Source organism: Magnolia sinica, chromosome 3 (genome assembly GCF_029962835.1).
Source record: "Magnolia sinica isolate HGM2019 chromosome 3, MsV1, whole genome shotgun sequence".
Lineage (NCBI taxonomy): Eukaryota > Viridiplantae > Streptophyta > Magnoliopsida > Magnoliales > Magnoliaceae > Magnolia > Magnolia sinica.
This window is the reverse complement of record NC_080575.1, coordinates 116,196,471-116,216,582: the sequence shown is the minus strand read 5'-3', so window position 1 is coordinate 116,216,582 and position 20,112 is coordinate 116,196,471. Positions and strand designations below refer to the sequence as shown.

The following is a 20,112-nucleotide window of genomic DNA, read 5'->3' as shown; positions in this document are numbered from 1 at the left end:
TTGATTGACCATTATCGATTTGAATCATGCATTTCATAGGACACTCTATCCATTGACTAATGACTCTCACAATTATTTTATTCAAATAATCCTAACCATTGATTGACCATAAATAAAATGGATGTGCCAATTCATTTTTCACCATCATGGATCTATACAATCTGTCATGTAGTTCTTATCTTGCATCTCTGGAAAAGCTTTGAGTTTACAATTCTATCTGATCAATGGATAACAAAATGGATGGTTTAGATCATTTATGAAAAAAAAGTGGTCTAATCTCGAAGGTGGACCATCCACAAGGCAGACCCATGTCTGAATCTGCATGGTTTCAAAGATTCACTTGGATATAACGATGCTATAGCCATCAATCGATGATCAACCATGGATGATCCAAACCATTATTTATGGAAAAAAAATGTCTGATCATGGATATGAATCGTCCATGATGTGGGCCCCACCTGCATTTCTCCGTCCCTCTCAAGAACCATTTTGATAGGAAGATCTTAGCTAGCATACAAGTGGCTAACAACATGGGCAATCTACATCATTTATGACAAAATACATTTTGATCGTGTATCTGATCGTTAAGCTTATTGTCTCAACCCTGCTGCCCTTTTCTTCGTCACTTCAATAAGATGATCCTAGTCGTCTGATCAATGGCCAGTAAAATCAACGATCAACATTGTTTATGAAAATTTGTCCGAAATTGGATATGGACCATTCATCTTGTGGGGCCCACCTTTTATATATACCTGTTGTGGTCGAGAATGACTTTGATTTGATGATCTTAGTCATCCAGGTCAATGTGGAACAAAAGGACAATCTAGATCATATATGACAAAAGTTGTTTGATCATGGATCTAGACCGTTGATCTTAAGGACACTGCTGGCTGGTCCGCCACCGATCCATGCTGGCAATGGGCTGGACCTGGGCTAGGAAAAACCAATACTCTCGGCCTGACTAGCTCAAAATCTGGGCCTTAACCAGCTCCAAGAGAGCCCATTGACTTGCCTACCTCTTTTTCACTCGTTCCTCTCACGAATCATTTGGATATGATCATCTTTAGCCATCCTCCATATATAGGTCATTTATCAATTTTTTTTTTTTTTTAAAAAAAAAAAAAAATCATGGCTGGATTTAGATATTTCATGTGGCCTCACTTCCAATGTTCTAATCCTATCAAGAACCACTTTGATCCAATGATCTTGGCCATCCAATATGTGGCCAACAAAATGGACTGTCCAAATGATTATGTAGGCCCTACAATTCCAAATGACAATTCAAGGATCTGAATTATCAATCTGGTGGGTCCACATGATTTGGAGGGTCTATGTGGATCAGACTATCAATTATATGGGCCCTACAATTGTTCAAAGAGGGATACTCAATTCCAAATCATGACTTAATCAAAGGACCAGTAGTCCATCATTGCTTGTCTTGGATAGCAAGAGCAAGACGCTCTTCATTTGCATCCAAAACAGCCCTTACGTTCTGTTTGTACTGCCTGTACCTTACCATCGCCTCTCGACTCTCGCAAAGCGATCATTTCATAAAATATCCAACATGTACACTCAAATGGCGGGAATGGGGCCCAACGTGATGTATCTGTTTTATATCCACGCCGTCCATCCGTTTTAACAGCTGATTTTAGTCAATGATCCCAAAAATGAAGCTGATCGAAATCTCAGGTGGACCACCCTATTAAAAACTTCCTAGGTCCCACCAAAATGTATATTTTCCATCCAACCCGTTGATAAAGTCACTCAGACCTGGATGAATAGAAAACACAAATTTCAGTTTGATCCAAAATTTTTGTGGACCCCAAGGAGTTTTTAACGGTGGCATTCAATCACCACTATTTCCAGTGGTGTGGTCCACATGAGATTTGGATCTTCTTCGTTTGTGGGATCATGCCATATGGAAAAACGGATGGATGGCGTGGATATAAAACATATAAATCATGGTCAGTCCGTCAGTCACGGATCCACCGAGCTCAGTGGATCTGCAGATCCACCGAATCCGGGTCCCTAATACTGGCAGCTAAGTACGGCCTTTCCATCCACCCCTGCGAGGACACAAAATAACGAAACTAGCCGTCCTGACCTGTACGTCTCCGGTAATGAACACGCCTGTCCTTTCATGCGGTGGGCCAGAAACCGATGAAGAAAGTGATAGTTATAAAAGTCCACCAGCCGTCCATATTTGACCGACACGTTTTTAGGTCACATGATGGCCAGTTCGTCTTGATTTTTAGGCCACAGATCATGGGCGATGGAACCCACGTAATGAACGGACCAGATCTCACATATCCGTGATAGATCAGCACGTGTAGGGGAGAGCAGGATTCTTAAGCAACCTGCCTCTGGAACGGCATTTTCGTGCCCCAGATCGTGTAATAGAAACGTAGGACACGTGTCCGAAGATTGGACACGCATCCTGTGGGCTCCACCGTTGATTGGCCCCTAATTTGAATATCTTAACCATCAAATAAAAAAGCCTTTCCCTTTCTTCGCTTAATGGGAGCCGTTGCTGATTGTCTTTTAGTATTCTCATGCGTACCCCACCAATTAAAGGGACAGGATAATCCATACATTGTGATTTTCGGATCACCGACCATTGACAATAGAAAATACGAAATCAACGGTTTAGATCTCATCCAAGTGCAACAAATCAGCTCTCCATAACAAAATACTCACTTTTTCGGTAACAAATCCGAATAACGTTCCATATATAAGACCGTTACCAAATGTAAACAACTGCTACGTGCTAACCTGCACCGGGGTGCCTCTAGTGCTTTCTCAAGAGAAAGAGGACCACTCGATTTATGGACCAAAAAACGAACATGTCCCGATGCAAATCCTATCTTCCTAACCACAGTCTCACGAACCACAGGAAAATCATGGGTCGTTGCAATCCAAGGGCTACAGATGTACCTAGGCAGAACAGAGTCTGAGAGGTGTTGTCAGATAACCAACGGTAGATGATGAAACATCATGCTACATGGAATGGGTGTGATTGTTTTGCCTGAGCGAGCATCTGGACCACTTCTCTCATGGTGGGCCTCTCGACGCTCTGTTCCTGCACGCAGAGCATTCCAACAAAGAACACTTGCATTGCTTCATCCAACGGGACATCGCTCAACCGTTGATCTAAGATCTTGACCACACCTTCTTTGATCCAGTTCGTATTCATCTTGGCCCACTGGACGATATCCAACCCTTCTTCTTCGAAATCCCCGACGGGTCTTCTACCCGTTAAGAGCTCTAACAGAACCACTCCAAAGCTGTACACGTCACTCTTCTCGTCTACCTTCAATGTGTAGGCGTACTCTGTACATGAAAAAAAAATTAATTAATTAAATTAAACAATTATGTCTAAATGACAAATGGTGGAGATATCCAGACCATTCAAATTGTGGGCCACATTGTGGATGGATCATATATCTTAAATTGTACTGATCCAGCAATCATAATCATTAGAGTGATGGATACTGAATGGATGGTTAAAAGTAAAATTGTGAATGATATGCAATTGATTGGCCTACCATAGATGGGCCATGGCCTAAAAACATTCAATGTAGAAAATCTTAATTGCTCTCAGGTGGGCCACACCCACACCCACACCCACACTACAAGCTGTGTCCCACCTGAAGACATCAAGGTGGGCCACACACATTGCTTGTAAGCCAAGCTTAACCTGCAAAAGCTCTGTAGTGGACCCGCCCTCCTGTAATCAATCACGTACCCTTTTCCTTGCATTTCCAGGAAAGCAACAGCAACAGTAGAGAGGTCTTACAAAGCAAAGGCCGTTATATATACTTTATGTCAATCGACGTGTTTTTTCTTTTTCTTTTTCTTTTTCTTTTTTGTTTCTGGGGTTAGGGAAAATAAGATAGGAAAGCTTTAGATCCCAATCAAGATTCTCTAGAACAGCGTTTGGATTCTTAGGTTTGTTATTAGGAGAATTATGGGTTTCAGTCAAAAAAAGGCTGCCATTGATAGTTTTGAATGTTCATGGTTTTCGGTTTCCAAGACAAAGCAAAAGCTCACCCAAACACTGTCCACACATAAAAGCAAAAGGAGAAGGTTGCTTTGAGCTGGCATTCTTTCATGCACTGCTACACATGATAAAAGCTTCCCACCTTCACCCACCAAATACATTTTCTATTCAATCCAGACTTTCAATAGGCGGGGACGTGAGCTAATTTGAAAACAGCTATAGTCAAGCTTCGCTATGGGTGAATCTTATACCGTACGTGGTGAAGTGGGTCTCACTTTCTTTTACATTATGAAGATGGGGATTCCATCCGGGCCCATTTCCAACCACTGTCTGATTAATATGAGATGGTAAGGAAACTTGCATGCGTCATGTGTGTTTTTACACTAAGGTTGATGACCTTCTTTCTAGTGGGCCCTACTATGGATTATAGATAATTAAAGATGCACATAGAAAACGGAATTGGTTAATGGTCGGTATTTAGTGCATAATAAAGAAGAAACTGAACGGTCAGGATTGTCAGATAGGTGCAATTTCGAATGACAGCCCATTCATGATTGGACCCACTAGATTGTGTACTGTGTACGGATTCACATTCCCGTCTAATCATCAAAGAAAGTCCAGCTCTATTTCAATCTCTTTAAAGAATTTTATAAGGCGAGCCTTATTTGATGAACGGTTTGGATTGCCTTAAAGGTTGTATAGTATGATTGAGAGTACCGGTGGACCCCACTCAGTTGTAATTAATCTAAAATAAGGTATGGTGCAAACTAAAATTACCAAATTCGTGTGAGCCTTAGGTAGAGTAGTTTCCACGGGTTACAAACTCTTCAAGCCTCTAGGCTATATAAACAGGTTTGCGTACCCAAGACTACATACGACTGAAGCTTCCATTCCCATCTTCGTATTTCTCAATATTTCTCTGGTGGTGTGAGGTGTGAAAGACTAGGGCATCAAGTTTACAGTGATGGCATACCAATCAAGTATGCAAGTTAAATGCACTCGGATGTACTTAAACACACTTACAAACTATATTCAGGCACATTTATAATCTGTTTGGATGCCACTGAATAGATGAATTCATCTCATTTTAGTTAATTGCAATTACTAAAACTAATCTAAGAGGCACCCAAACATGCCCTTAGATGCACTTAAAACGCACTTAGACATTTTTGTACCATAGAAAGCTTTCTATTAGATTCAGTCTCATTTTCCTATAATCATCATAGAACGAAAGATCAAAATAATTCAATTCATGGAAAAAGAAAAACCAACATTGTTAATTAAAGAAAATACGTACCAGGAGCGATGTAACCATAGGATCCGGCGATGGCGGACATGCACTCGGACGTGCCGGTGTCCTGCAAGAACTTTGCTAGGCCGAAATCAGCAACATGAGCTTCGAAATTGGAATTGAGTAGAATGTTGTTGGATTTCACATCCCTGTGAAGTATCAGAGGGCAACAGTCATGGTGCAGATAACAGAGTCCCTTGGCTGCTTCCATCGCAATTTTCAGCCGGACATCCCATTTCAAATGGCCGCCTTTCTTCCCATGAAGAACTTCGCCCAAGCTTCCATTCGGCATGTACTCATAGACCAGCAATTTGGTTTCCTTGTTCGAGCAGAACGCTATCAGCCGGACGATGTTCCGGTGCCGGATCCTCCCCAATGTTTGAATTTCGGCGGAGAATCCATTGTCATGAGAAGACCCTTTGCTTATTCCCAACAGCCTTTTCACTGCAACTTCTTCTCCATTAGGCATTGTTCCTTTATAAACAATCCCAGCTCCTCCTCTGCCTATAATGTTCTCATCTTTCAAGCATTCCAGAATATCGTCAGATCCAAATCCCAGCTTCTGGAATGCAGTGAGCTTCCATGTCTTTGAATTTCTCTTTGCCGCTGACCGGGCTTTGATGATTGCCGCCGTGGCAAAAACCAACGAGCATGCCAGTAGGCCGAATGCGAATATGAGCTTGAATTTGCTGGGGCCTTGAGATTTTACACCGTTCTGCCTTTCAAGCTGCAATGGAGAGGTTGATGAGTAGTTGCATGGATTCAAGTAGGACCCACACAGATGGGGATTTCCTTCGAAGGAAGTGGAATTCAAGTAGGCAAACTGCCCATTTTCAGGTATCCGGCCAGAGAAATCATTGTGGGAGAAATCCGCCGATGTTAGGCTTTTCATACTCCCAATTTCCTTTGGAATGCTCTGGTTTAAGCAGTTCCATGAAACATTGAGGTAATTGAGTATATGAATTTGAGTGATGTGAACTGGAATTGGGCCACCAAGCTGGTTTTGGCTCAAATCCAGGTAAGTCAGCAATGGGCAGTTTCCTATCTCCGACGGGATTCTACCGGAGAAGTTATTTCTACTCATATCTATCTTCCATACATGCTTCAACAGACCCAATTCAGATGGAATTCCGCCAGTGAACTGATTTCCACTCAGAAGAAGCATCTGCAAACTTGAGAAGCTTCCAATGGAAGAAGGAAGAGACCCAAATTGGCGATTGTTCGAAAGATTCAACTGGACTAGCTTAGAAGGAACCTTCATGGGTTGTCCGGAAATTTTTCCAGAAAGGTAGTTGTTCTGCAATTCCATGAGTAATAGCTCTGGCAAGAAGAGAAAACCATGTGGGATCGAACCACTCAAGTAGTTCTGCCCCATTCGAACTCTCGAAAGCGTTCTGCACTTTCCAAGATCTTCAGGCAGTGGGCCGAATAGGAAGTTGTTGAGCAAGATCAGGATCTTCAGCTTCCTACCAGAGCAGAGAGATCTTGGGACTAGACCTGTTAGCTTATTGCTAGAAAGATCGAGTTCCGTCAGCCTCCCGTTCTGTCCAAGCTTAGGAGGGATGGTGCCAGTGAAATTGTTCTGCCAGAGCTTCAAGACCTCCAGCTTGGGCAGGTCCGCAATGAAATTAGGAATCTCCCCATGAAGCCTATTGATGAATAGGTTCAACAGCATCAGCTCCTGGAGATCCAAGAATTCGACCGGGATCTCTCCCGTCAGCAGGTTATTTGAAAGATCAAGAGATTTCAAGCTGCTCAGATTGCTGATTTGGGGCGGAATTGGGCCGCTGAGCTGATTCGTCTGTAAGAAGAGAGTGTCCAATTTCTTTAGATGGCCCAATTCAGGAGGAATCAGACCGTCTAATCCACAGTTGGCCAGGTCTAGATGGACTAGATTGATGAGCTTTCCTAAATCTGGCGGGATTCCTCCATCAAAGTCATTGAAATAGCCTAAGTAGAGCTGTTTTAGACTAGTGAGATTACCAAGCTCGGCAGGTATTAAACCACCCAAATCATTTCCTGCAAGAGACAGATAGCTTAGCTCCTTGAAACCTCCATAGCTGGAAGGAATCCTACCCGAGAAGTAATTCCCGCCAAAATCCAAATGCCGCAGCTTTTCCAGCTCTGGTAAGCCCGAAGGGAGAGACCCATCGAAGTTGTTGTCGTAAGCATCCAACACCTCGAGGGACTTCAATTGAGAGATGTCCAAGCTCAAACTCCCATTGAACTCGTTGTTGGATATATTGAGGAATCTGAGGCTTGTTAGATTTCGAATTTCAGGCGGGAATGTGCCAATGAAGTGGTTACCAGCAACAGAGAGGTGTGAAAGGCTTCTAAGTTCGGAAATTATCGGCGGGAAAGTGCCAGAGAAGTTTGAATTCGAAATGTCAATTGAAACTACAGACCGACCAGTGCGATCGCACCGGATGCCAGTCCATGAGCAGAGGGATGTGTAGTTTGATTCATTCCAACCATCGAAAGATGAATTCTGGGTGAGTAAGGATTGCTTGAGAGAAATCAAGATTGAAGCTTGGGTGGAGAGAGATGAATTACGCGGAAAATTCGAGGAAGAAGAAGAAGAGGGAACGAAAAGAAGAAGGAAAGAAGAAAGGAAGAGAAGCTTCATGACAGAAACAGCCATGGGAAGCTCTGTGGTTTGGGTAATGTGATTCCTACTTCCACAACACTCTCTACTCTGTTGTAATGAAGAAGAAAAGAAGGATTCTTCAGTCAGCATTTGAGAGAGAGAGAGAGAGAGAGAGAGAGAGAGAGAGAGAGAGAGAGAGCCTTGGATGCTGTTAAAATGAGCAATGCCTTTTTATTTTCTCTGTCTTTTCATTTTCTTTGATTTCTTTCCTTTGCTTTTGATGAAACAAAAACAAAAGCAAAAGCATTGTGTGGATTAAAGATGTCTGTGCGAGCCGCTGGATAAAAGGTGATGTATGAGTTGGAATCCAATGTGAGTTTGCCACAATTTTATTAAATTCTGGCAACTTGGTGCCATATATGCAGGTAGATCTAGGCTGTCCATATCGAGGGCTACCATTGCAAATGTTACATAGGCTGAAGTCACGCTCATAAGATCAACTTAAAATCTGATTCTGCCTGTTGAATTTGGACCGCAGATTAACTGTCACCATCTTCCTATCAGTGATTTTTTATTTATTTATTTTATTTTGTATATGCTCCATTCACAGTGGATTACAAGATCTGGACGGTCTGGACTGGTGTGTGCATATGTCATGTGTAATGTGGAAGGGTCACCACCATGTATGATATGGTGAGAAAATCACTAATCTTAGCTGCTTTTAAAATCTAAACAGTGATGGATAACTGGCTCCAATGTTAGTTTTGCACAATTTAAAAAATGTTAATGACTCATACTTGCATGTGGCACTGATGCAGGCCTATCCAAACCTTCCAAAATGTGGGTCCCATTGTGGATGGAACATATCTCCAAATCCATACTTATCAAGCAATCTACACCATCCATTAAATGGCTATCAATTGGATGGGTAAGGGTAAAATAGTAAGTGGTCCAAATTCCAAAGGAAAGATCAAGTACTTAATATATCTTCTTGATGCAATTTTTATATCATGCTCCATCCATAATTGAGTCAGCAATCCACTCCATCCAGAGTTGGGTCCATCATATGACCATGGCATACATAGGTCTGAATTAGGTGCAACTTAGGCAGGTAATATTTGTTTAACCTGACTCAACCTTAAGAAAAATCAGCCTAAGACCCAACCCAATTCAACCCAACCCAACTTAATCCAAAGCAACCACCTTAATCCAAGACAATCCATAGACAATCCTAACAAAATTCAAGATAGGTCAAGTCAAAATGGTTTGAATTTAGTCGAGTTAGATTAATGTATATAATAAGTAAACTTTTACCTAAAGTAAAACATCTAAACATAAAATAATTCATTTAAGTAGCACATATAATTACCAAAATAACATTATCAGAATAAATTAACAATTTTTTCAATATTCTAAGTTCACCTTTATATTAAAATCTAAAGGATAGCTATTGAAAATAAATAAATTCACTCATGTAAAACTTGTATGAACCCTATTGTTTATTTGGGCCATGATTTTGCATTTATATGATGTATGTGAGTCAGAACTCACATGTATACATACCTCATATAAGGCCAGATTCCCGACTATTCAACCCAACTTGGGTGAGATTATGGTCGACTTGAGGATTGAAAATCCAAGCCCGACCAAACGTTTGATTAGTTTTCACCAATATTCAAGTAGTGGAAAACTAGCAGTCTAGCCTGAAATTAAAAGAGGCCGATCGATCCCAATGTAGTGCACCCGAGTCTTATTAAATTAACAAGAGGGATCGATCACGTCCATCTACTATAAACTCTGTGTACCATCCGTACTGTCTGATCGATGCAGATATCTATTCAGTCACCTTATCCAATTCATGTCAACTCTTGAATGGGCCACTCTCTATAATGGAAGCAGTTGGATGTTCTATGCTCTCCAATAGCAGTCGATCAAAAAGCTCACTGACTGGAATCATTTGATTCGTTGGATTTTGAGCTATTGCTAGTCCAAATCATGGCCCATCAATTCGTTGATAGAGATAGTTTATAATTGAGTTTTAGAGGTGTTTGGATAGTAAGTTATATACTTCACGTGAGTTACCTTTAAATAACATCATACTTTTAAGTTTGTTTGGTTTTCAACACCATGTAAGTATTTATTTCTCAAGGTTGATCTTTCTTTGTTATCTATTATAGATCATGTGTACTGTTCATTATAGTTGCCTACATTGGCCATATATTCAACGTGAATTGTCCAACGTGTGGGGCCTACATTTAACATGGACGGTTTACTTTACAAGGCCTACCTTCAATTTAACCTATCCATCATGTGGGGCCTAACTTGGATGTGGGCGATTCATCATGTGTGCCCACCATTAATGTGGATTTCCATCATGCAGGGCTCAACATCAAAGTGGGTCATTCATCGTGCGGAGTCGCCTTGGATGTCGGTCATTCATCATTAGGGGTTGACTTTTAACGTGAACTGTCCTCGTGTAGTGCCCACCTTTAATATCTACCGCTCATCTTGTGGAGCCCACCTTTAATGTGGATCATCCATCACATGGGCCCTGCCTTCAATGTGAGGTGACGATCATGCGAGGCCTGCCTTGGATGTGGGCCTACCATCATTAGGAGTAGGGGTGTCAATGAGCCAAGCTCAACCTAGCTCAAAACAATTCAAGATCCGGATCGAGACTTATCCCAGGCCCAACACGTTGACAACCCTAATTAGGAGTTAACCTTTGCTGTGCGGATCAACTTGATATGAGTTATCCATCATGTAGGGCCTACCTTTAATGTTATTGTCCGTCATGTGGCATCCGTTTGGATGCAGATCATTTCATTTATCATTAGAGGCGTCTACCTTTGATGCGTACGATCCATCATGTGGGCTCACCTTGATGTGATTCATCCATAATATGAGACCTACCTTTGATGTGGACCCTCCATCATGTGGTCCCCACCTTTGATGTGGACCGCCTATCATGTGAGGCCTCCTTTGATATGCCCCATCCATCACATGAAGGAGAAAGATAAGTAGAAATGTTTACACACACACACACACACACACATTACTTTTATCATATAAATTACTTTTATAATGGTACTTACCAAACTAACTTAAGTTTTTTTTTTAAGTAACTTGATAACTTAACATAAGAAGTTACTTTAATAAAGGCTTGTGTGGATCATTACCCTCTCTTAATGGCACCAATCAAAATACATGTATACTTACATATATCATATGATCCATGACCAGGCGAATTCATAAGAAAAAGCTGTGCCCAAGCTTTAAGGCTGGCGACCAAGTTTAATGCGGGACATGACCCTCCTTTACGCCATAAGAGCCTAAACTAATGATATACGGCAGCGAAACAAGATTCGTGTAGCCAATCCTAATAAGTAGGGAAAAAGGCTTAGCCATAATTATGACAATGATGATATCAGCTTATTCATTCTGGCATTGGTTAACATCATCAACTCACATTAGTGGGGCCCAGTACACATGATCATTGAATTGTCCATGGTCAAGATTATACTAATTTTAAATACCAAATCTCCTCTTAGTGGGGAAATAGTGGAATGGCAATATCCACTTTGATGATGATGAGTAATAATAAATAATAAAAATGAAAAAAAAAAAAAAAAGAAGAAGAGGAGGAACAATAATAAGAAGAGCCTTATCAGGTCCATAAATCATACACCATCATTTGGTGTATAGTTGATTATCCCTCATCCATTTATGAAAGATAGTCGCCATGCTGGCTAGCTATTATCCCAAAGAGCCTAGCTCTAATGCAAAGCTTTCTCGGTAAATGATGTGTGTCTAAGGGCTGTTTGGAGTGTGGATTTGGAACCCCTAGATTGGAAATTCACTAATTGTGTTTGGCACCCTGTAGTCATAATCAACTTTAGTCTAAAAGTGGCTATGCATGGTACATTTAGAAGGGTTTGAATTTAATTACTAAATCGACTTTAATATTTCTAATTTATGAACATTTATAATGTTTGACACAATGGTTGTAATAAGCCCGCTGAAATATACACTTTGCCTGAAAATGATGAAATTTTCACTCTCGAATGGGCCACAAGCACAAGATCACGTCTAGTTCCTAACCAACTACTTTTAACAATTGATTTACATGGACAATATTTGGATGACATTGATCATCATATTAAAGTAATTATAGTGATGCAATTGATAATTTAATTATTTTGAGATATCATTAATGGGCCAATAGTTTAATAGTCTAGTGACACATGTTACACACATAACTCTTGAAAAGATTTTAAATGTAATCTAAGCTTTCACAGTAGATTTCAAACCTCTTTAAGAAAATCCTCTCAAATCTCCTGAAATCTATGATGCCAAACAACTCCTTAAGTGTGTTTAAGTGCATTTGAGTGTGTCTGACTGTGTATGTGTGCATGTAAGTATATTGCACTCAAACGAACTTAAATACACTTATAAATGCTATTTCATAAACATAAACCCAAATCGATCTTCATGATGGTTCCAAGACCGTTTTAGCCATCAAATGTGGCTGATCGACTATACACAAAACATCCGTGTATAGTTTGATCTACGTAATCATTTCTCATGGCAATAGTATAATAAGATGCTGGATCATTTTAATATGTGCACCTCCTTTAATCTGCATTGACTGACTGACTGCCTTCTTCTGCGGGACCATCGTATTCAGATCTGCGTACAAATAGGAACCTTGCTTTAGACTACACTGAAAAAGAAAAGAAAAAGGGAAAGGAGACTGGTTTTAAAGTACGCACCCCAGCTCCCACTTTAGATACTTTAGCTAGGGGGAAGAGAAAATTTTGATACGCTGGCTGAGGGTGATGGTTGATGCACAGACACTTAGAAATTGAATACTTCCTATAAGGGTATTTTAAATCAAGCTTCCTCATTTATGATCCAAGATTAGTTGTATCATGAATAAAATATTATTTCATGTCTGATTGGTGGACATTAATTGGACGGTTGGAAATGGAAAATAGCTAATGGTATTATCTCAACAAACATGCATATCCTAATCAGAGATTAGGATTGCTCTAAACAATCTGATTTCAAGGATGTGAATTAGCAGTAGCGGGCTATACGATTTAGACGGTTTAATTGGAGTTTCAACTCTCGGTCAAGGGTTCGAGTACCCATAGGTGGTGAAATTCCACCAGCGTGAGCCTATGGGGTGTGTGTGCGTGTGTACAAAAAAAAAATGGAGTTAATTTTTGACACGTGTACAAGTTCTATGTGCGTGCGTATCAAGCCATATACGCTGACAGAGTATCAAATAACCTGCTCACGAGGAATTTGAACCAGGGACTCGCGTGAGTCCAATGGAGACGGCACGTGTCACTGTGGCATACGGTTGAAAGATCTGGTCCATTCCTTTGACTGAGACCATCGTGAACGTAGATTGGAAAAAAGATTAGACACGTACGCACAAAAATGGAACCACAATAATACATTGAAAATGGAATTTGGTCATTTTTATTTCTAATCGTCCATTTTTGTCATATAAGTATGGTCCGTTGGGTGAGTGGACCACAGATATTGTCTGGACATGATATGACCAGGATGGCCTACCATTAATGGAAATTCCAGATTAGTAGATGTGGGCCACGCTGGTTGGTCTGTGGCGATGGCCCTCCACCATCTCACTCGCGTTAGTTTCTCATATTAAAGGATCGTGAAGTTTTTGAAGGTCCCTTTGCAGTGGGTCCCACCTAAGGGTATTGAGAGAATATGCAGAGGTGGAATGCATGAGGAGGAAATTCCAAATGTGCAACGAATATTTTAAGTGGGTTGCAAAGAGGTGGGCCATTGGTTGATCTACACTCAGTGTCACTCCTTTATTAGCTGAGCTGTGGATGGCTGTCCATTCCCCTGCAGATTTTAGGCCCACTAACCGGCTGGTAGATTGGTTGCACCTATATCCCATCTACCACATTTCACTTTTATCATTTATGTACGTTTGATTGATTGTGTTCCCGTGCATGTCACTGTTCACATGCTTGTGCTTGTGCACGAGAGAAATCTCTGTCTTCAGGTCCTTTTTTTTTTGTCGTAACTCGCACTATACCATGAGTGTCCGTGGACCCACATGTCTATAGATGGTAGGATTATAGGAATCGTCCATCTTGAACGGATTGATTTAACCACTGGAATAGACGGTCAGGATTCCGTTGACATGGATGGATCCGTGATGAGAGGGAAAGGAAATATAGGAAACGGATTGGCTACTCCCCCTGACACCAGCCCCGTGGCTGGTGGTCGGTACTCTATGGGCCCCACCATTATGTATATGTTTCATCCATTCTGTTCATCCATTTTTACAGATCATTTTAGGGCTTTATACCAAAAATGAGAGGTATATAAATCTCAGTTGGACCACACCACATTAAAACAACATTGATTGGATATCCACCATTAAAATCCTCCTAAGGCCCACTGTACTGTTTATTTGACATCCAATCTGTTGATTAGGTCATACAGGTCCAGATGAAGGTAAAAAACGAAAATCAACTTGATCCAAAACTTTTATGGCCCTGAAAATGTTTTTAATGGTCCACGCTCATTCAACACTGTTTCCTGTAATGTGGTCTAATTGACATTGGGTATACTCATTTTTTGTCTCATACTGTAGAATGTTCTGTAAAAATATATGGACGGCATGGATGAAACACATACATCATGGTGGGCCCCACAGAGCACCGACCATCAGCCATTGGCTGGTGTCAGGGGGAGTAGCCAATCCGTTTCCGGAAATATACGGTCATGAAGTACACGCGGATGAGCAGTGTCCTGATGTGCCAGTATGTTCATGTAAGACCCATGGATTGGGGATCCAGACCGTTGATTTGAAGGAACACCCAATGGTTCGCTACTAGGTAAAAAAATCTTTGAGGTAATTAGAGAACCCTAACCGTTGGACCAATGCCATACAACGGTCTACATTGACTGGATAGAATCATCCAACCTGGAAAAGATTCAGGGCGTACTCAATCCAAGTGCAGCCCATCCAATCAACGGAGTGGATCAGCGAATAATGGAACCGTTTATATGGAATGGATGCATCAGATGATTGTTCCCCTTCTCATGCATCAGGACCTAAAATGCCTGTTTGAATGGAGTGGGGAACACACAAAATCGAATACACCGCATTCTAATAAAAATAATTCAGAAAGGCAAAGAAGATTGTGACTTCCAAACAACACCCAAAAATGCCAATGAGGATTTACAAAATCAAATTGAATCATCAGCTTTTTCATGGATCAGACTGGGCTGAATTTTGGCCAGGGCATCTTCATGGTGGGCCCCACCTGATGAATGGTCCGGATCATTTAGAATTTACTTATTTTCCTATCAATCACAGATTCAAAAGGATAAACTACAGAATCACAGATTCAATGGAAGGAAAGGAGAGAGAACACCCCAAAAAAATGGAGCATTTGATACCCTGTCAGGATAGTACACATGCACTTAAAAATTAGATAGAAACTGTAAATTTGGTAGTAAGTGATTGAAATTAAACGGTCTGAATTATGGGTCCGAGTGTAGATATATCATAGACAAAAAATCATGTTCAATTGATTGATCTACCCATCGGATTGGTGGAGATCTAGTGGACGGTTAAAAAGGAAAAAAAATCCTAACGGTTCCTATTTCAACAAACAATTGCCCTTGAATCAGCGGTTAGGATTATTCAACCAGTCTAGTTTTGGGCATGTGATTTAAGAACGTTGATTTCCACAATGTAGTTGGTTTATTTTGAGCTAAGTTCCGAGTGCATGAGTATCGAGCGCCAGGCACTGCCACAGTATGAAATAATTCCCAACAGATTAAGGGTTTTCCCGCTTCTTTTGTAATATCATGCCTTTTGCATGAGCTCAAATACGTATCGAATCTCGGTCGTTGATTTTCTAGCTTCCACACACGTGGAATTGCTACTCTCGTCTAAAGATTCCTGATGTGATTTTTCGTCGTCTTGTTTACTTTCCAAAAGCGATATATTACGTTGAAATTTACCATGACTATAGGCATGTACAAGGCACACTATCTATAACGCTGCCACACGTGTCAGATTTGCACACGGGTATGAGATCCAAGACGTCCATCATGTGAGTCTCAGCTGTTAAATGGTATCGCCAAAAATAAGACCGTTTGAGAGAAACAGACAGGCTACAGTTTATGATACAAATGAGCGTACGAATAAACTTGCTAAGCTGTTTTAGACCATCCGACAGTTTCTATTGCTGTACCCTAATTGATGGATGGAAGAGTCTTATTTTTGGTCTAGATCATTTAAAGTGTGGGCCCCATATGATAGACTTCTAGGATCCACGGTGGCATACATGATAGGGTGTAGATTGGTTGCGTTATACACCTCTGTGGTGTCACACACAGGCCATTCACTTCGTTTAGCATCAAAACACATGCGGAATCGCCCACAAGACCGGTTTTACGCAGCGCGTAAAACATCCAAGCTATGTGGGGTACACCATGTTGTATGTGCAATCCACTCCGTCCATCAGGTAAGAACCATTACATGAGATATACCTGATTTAAAAATCATATGGGCCACACAAATGAGAAAAATGTAAAATTTCTCCTACAGCTGCTAAGTTCAAACGGTGATGATCCGCTTGAGGTTTATGTGGCTGATTTTTGTATCTTCTATTCATCTGGTGAGTTACACCCGATTGATGGGTTTAACGGAAAAATAAACACCATGCCTTTGGTTGGCATGATGGCATCCCATCTCCATTGTTCCATGTGGTGTGGCCCATGTGACCTTTGGATCTAGCTGATTTTTGGTCTTGTAACCTATCATCGATATTGGAACCTGATAGTCGGAGTAGATTTTAGCGGACGCAACAGACTTGGATGCTTTAGGCACTGAGCAAAACAGGGGTTCAATGGGATGGGAGCGGATTAGCTGGTTGATTGTTACACTTACTGTGTGGGGCCCACCTAGACGATTTTTTTTTGTATATCCACGCTGTCCATCCGATTTTGCAGCTCATTTAATGTTGTTATGCCAAAACTTGAGCACATCCGAATCTCTTGTAGACCACACCACGGTAACAGGTGGTGAACGACAATTAAAAGCCTTTTTAAGGCGCCATAGGTTTTGGATCAAGCTGATAATTTGTACTTTTCCTTTTATCCAGATCTGTTTGACCGTGTCAACGGGTTGGATGGCAAATAAACATTACACATCTTCTTTAGGTGGGCGTTGGCAAGTTTTTAATGGCTAGCATTTAATCGCCATTGTTTCCTATAGTGTGTGGTACACCTGAGATTTGGATCTGGTTAAATTTTGGGTCCACATCCTAAAATGGACTGGAAAAACGGATGGACGATGTTGATATATAACACATCATCAATGTGGGCCCGACAGTAAGGGTAACACCCACTAAGGGCAGGTTTAGATAAGAGTATTAAGTTGTATTAAATGGGATTACATTGCTAATCCCACTTTGAAAATCGAATTGGCATGCTTGGAAGGAGTGTTAGATGTGATTGAAATTAACTATATAGGCTTTGGAACATGTGCCTTGTTTTGGAAAGTATGAGAAGGAATTACTAATTTCACAGGTGACGGATTTTTTGCTTCATCCAGTTCAATCCAAATGCAATTTGAAAGTAAATCCTAGGATTTATTTTTGAATGCATACATTCTAAATATAGTATTAAAAAATATGGGATATACCCAATCTAGGACAATATGTTACACATGCATTTATTGTAACTTTTTACGATTCCATCCACCTTAATCCCGCCTAATGCAACTGGCCAAACAGGCCCTAAGGGTGTGTTTGGATGGGCGAGGAGCAATGGAGTAGGGTGGAGTAGGTTGGATAGGTTTTCGAAGTCCCATCCTGTCCGTATGGGTCTCTGTTTGGGTGGCGAGGGATTGAAGATCTGCTGCAGATCGCGCTAGATTCAGACAGCTTCATTTGGGATTGCAAAATCCCGGGCTGGATAGATCGGTGGATTACAATCCCTTCTTGATCCCATCTCACTCCCGTCGACAGTCCATCGCACGGGGCTGAAGATGGGATTTCTCAAGGTATGCATTTGTGGTGGGAGATGTGATAGATGGATGGTTTTTTTGCCGCGAAATTGCCATATAAAGGCTGCCTTCAGGTCGCGATGGCTGTTTTCAAATGACCGGGTTTGCCATCACGAGCTGAAAGGAGTGGTCAGGCTGAGGTAGGTTGTCTTCCTCGCCCCCGAGCATGAAACGCCCTTGTGTCATGTGCATATGTTTTGCATGTTCCAGGAATTGTTGATTTCTCTAACATCTGAGAGGGGCATGAATGATTTTCATTTTTTGTGATGTATCCCTCTCATCAACCGGCGAAATAGGCCCAAATGTCATGCATTTGAGCCTGTCAAGCTGGCTGTCATGGCATCGTTTGAAGTCCAAATATATATGTGCTGTTGAATTTCTTCTTCAAAGGTCTTAGAATGATGTCCTGTTATTCCTAATGCTTTAATCTGATGTATACACATGTGATGTATTTTCCTGCATCACATGACTTTTCTTGAAGTTCTTATAACTCCGATGGTGGATTTATTGTTGGAGCATGGCCGTCTAAGTTTTCTTCTATACTGCTTCTCAGGTTTTGGGCTTTTGGGTTCTGATTGTCGAAGTCTTTACAATATCATGATCCGGGGGGGGGGGGGGGGTTGGGTTCTTTGTATATATTTCAAGGATTTTGATTTTACCTAGGTTTCTTCAGTTTGGTAGATCACATATGTTAGATAATGTAGTCTTTTCTCTGACTTGGTGTCGATCCGTTGTTGTTCTTCATGAATCTGTCTTTACTTACTTCTAGTGTTACATTAGTATATCTCATATGTCTATCCATTGGACTTGAAAATCAATTTCTAAATTTTCTTCTTACCAGTGATCTCAGATGGATTTACTATTGTTGGTTTTCTTTGGAATCCAGTTATATTATCTTTATTTAAACTAAGTATATTAATCATTACTTGACCACTGATATCTTCATTTGCTGAGGAGGTTATATGTATTTTTTGTTAAGTCAATTGAGATGAAATCAAATAAGGGTAGAATGTATTCTTATAAATTTTTTTGTCTTCACTTTTCCACCCTTGAAAACTTATGACATAGCAAATATCTTGCAAATTCATTTACTTGCATCTATCAAGTGGTGTGTTTGTGCAAAGATTATTAAGTATCCAGATCTGTTACATTCAGTTTCATCCGTGGAATTTCTCTGAATATCTATGTATACTTTGTCATCTGTTATTAAGTATCATGTTTTCTCACATCTATCAATTTTGCTTTAATGTTTCTCAGTTATTATTTGAGCATATGGATTCTGTTTTCTATATTATATGAACTTCATTTAACATCGACTTCGCAGCATTTGACTATCTAATTAAGCATATTTTGTCATATGGGTTTTATTCAATATGCATAAAGTTGAATTTTGGACAATACTCTACTAATTTCATTCCAATTGATGCTGATTATTCTTCATGAATTGTTGTTTACTCACAGTAGGCAGTTAGTTTGATTGAATCTCAAAGTGCAATAAGATAGCTTGTCAAGTTCAGTCTGCTTTCTTTGTTACCACTTATCAGATTGTGGATTGACTATTGTTGGATTTCCCTAGAATCCAGTTCCGAGATTTGATTTACAGTACCAATAATAATCATTGTATGAAACACTTCCATTTTCATTTTCTGGAAGGAGTCCATGTGTATTTTCTGTCCAGTTCTGGTGAGATGAAATCTTTATTAACAGTAACATGTATTCTCACAAAAAAGATGCTTCTCACTTTCCCACCCTTGAAAACTTAAGACATGACAAATCGCTTGTAGAATCATTTTCTTGCATCTGTCAAGCAATGTGTGTGTGCATTCATTTGAGGATTTTTTTTTTTCACATTCCTTGTAGTATGTGGAATTGTTGTGCATATCTTTACATATGTTATCATCTGTTATTAACTATCCTATTGTTTCACATGGGTCTATTTTACTTTACTGTTTCTCAGGTATTATTTGGGCATATGGATTCTGTTTCTCATATTGTGTGGAATTTCATTCAATATCAACTTCGACTCATGTGACTATCTGTCACGCCCCAAACTCGGAAACCGAGCTCACAAAATTCTCGATCGTCGAATCTGGCGCCGACAGCCTCCGTAGAACCCCATTCTCGGCTTCTAGCGCCCATTCGCCAGGTTCCAATCC

The 20,112-nt window shown here is 40.5% G+C and overlaps 1 protein-coding gene across 1 annotated transcript; it reads right to left on the bottom strand.

Moving 5' to 3' along the window:
- Positions 1-2,662: 2,662 nt before the first annotated feature.
- Positions 2,663-8,043, bottom strand: LOC131240880 (leucine-rich repeat receptor-like serine/threonine-protein kinase BAM3). Its single transcript, XM_058239403.1, has 2 exons — positions 5,298-8,043; positions 2,663-3,330 (listed from the first exon to the last, which is right to left on the bottom strand). Exons 1-2 carry the CDS (start codon positions 8,026-8,028, stop codon positions 2,993-2,995), a joined length of 3,069 nt encoding a protein of 1,022 aa, XP_058095386.1. The 5' UTR covers positions 8,029-8,043; the 3' UTR covers positions 2,663-2,992.
- Between the last annotated feature and the right edge of the window lie 12,069 nt (positions 8,044-20,112).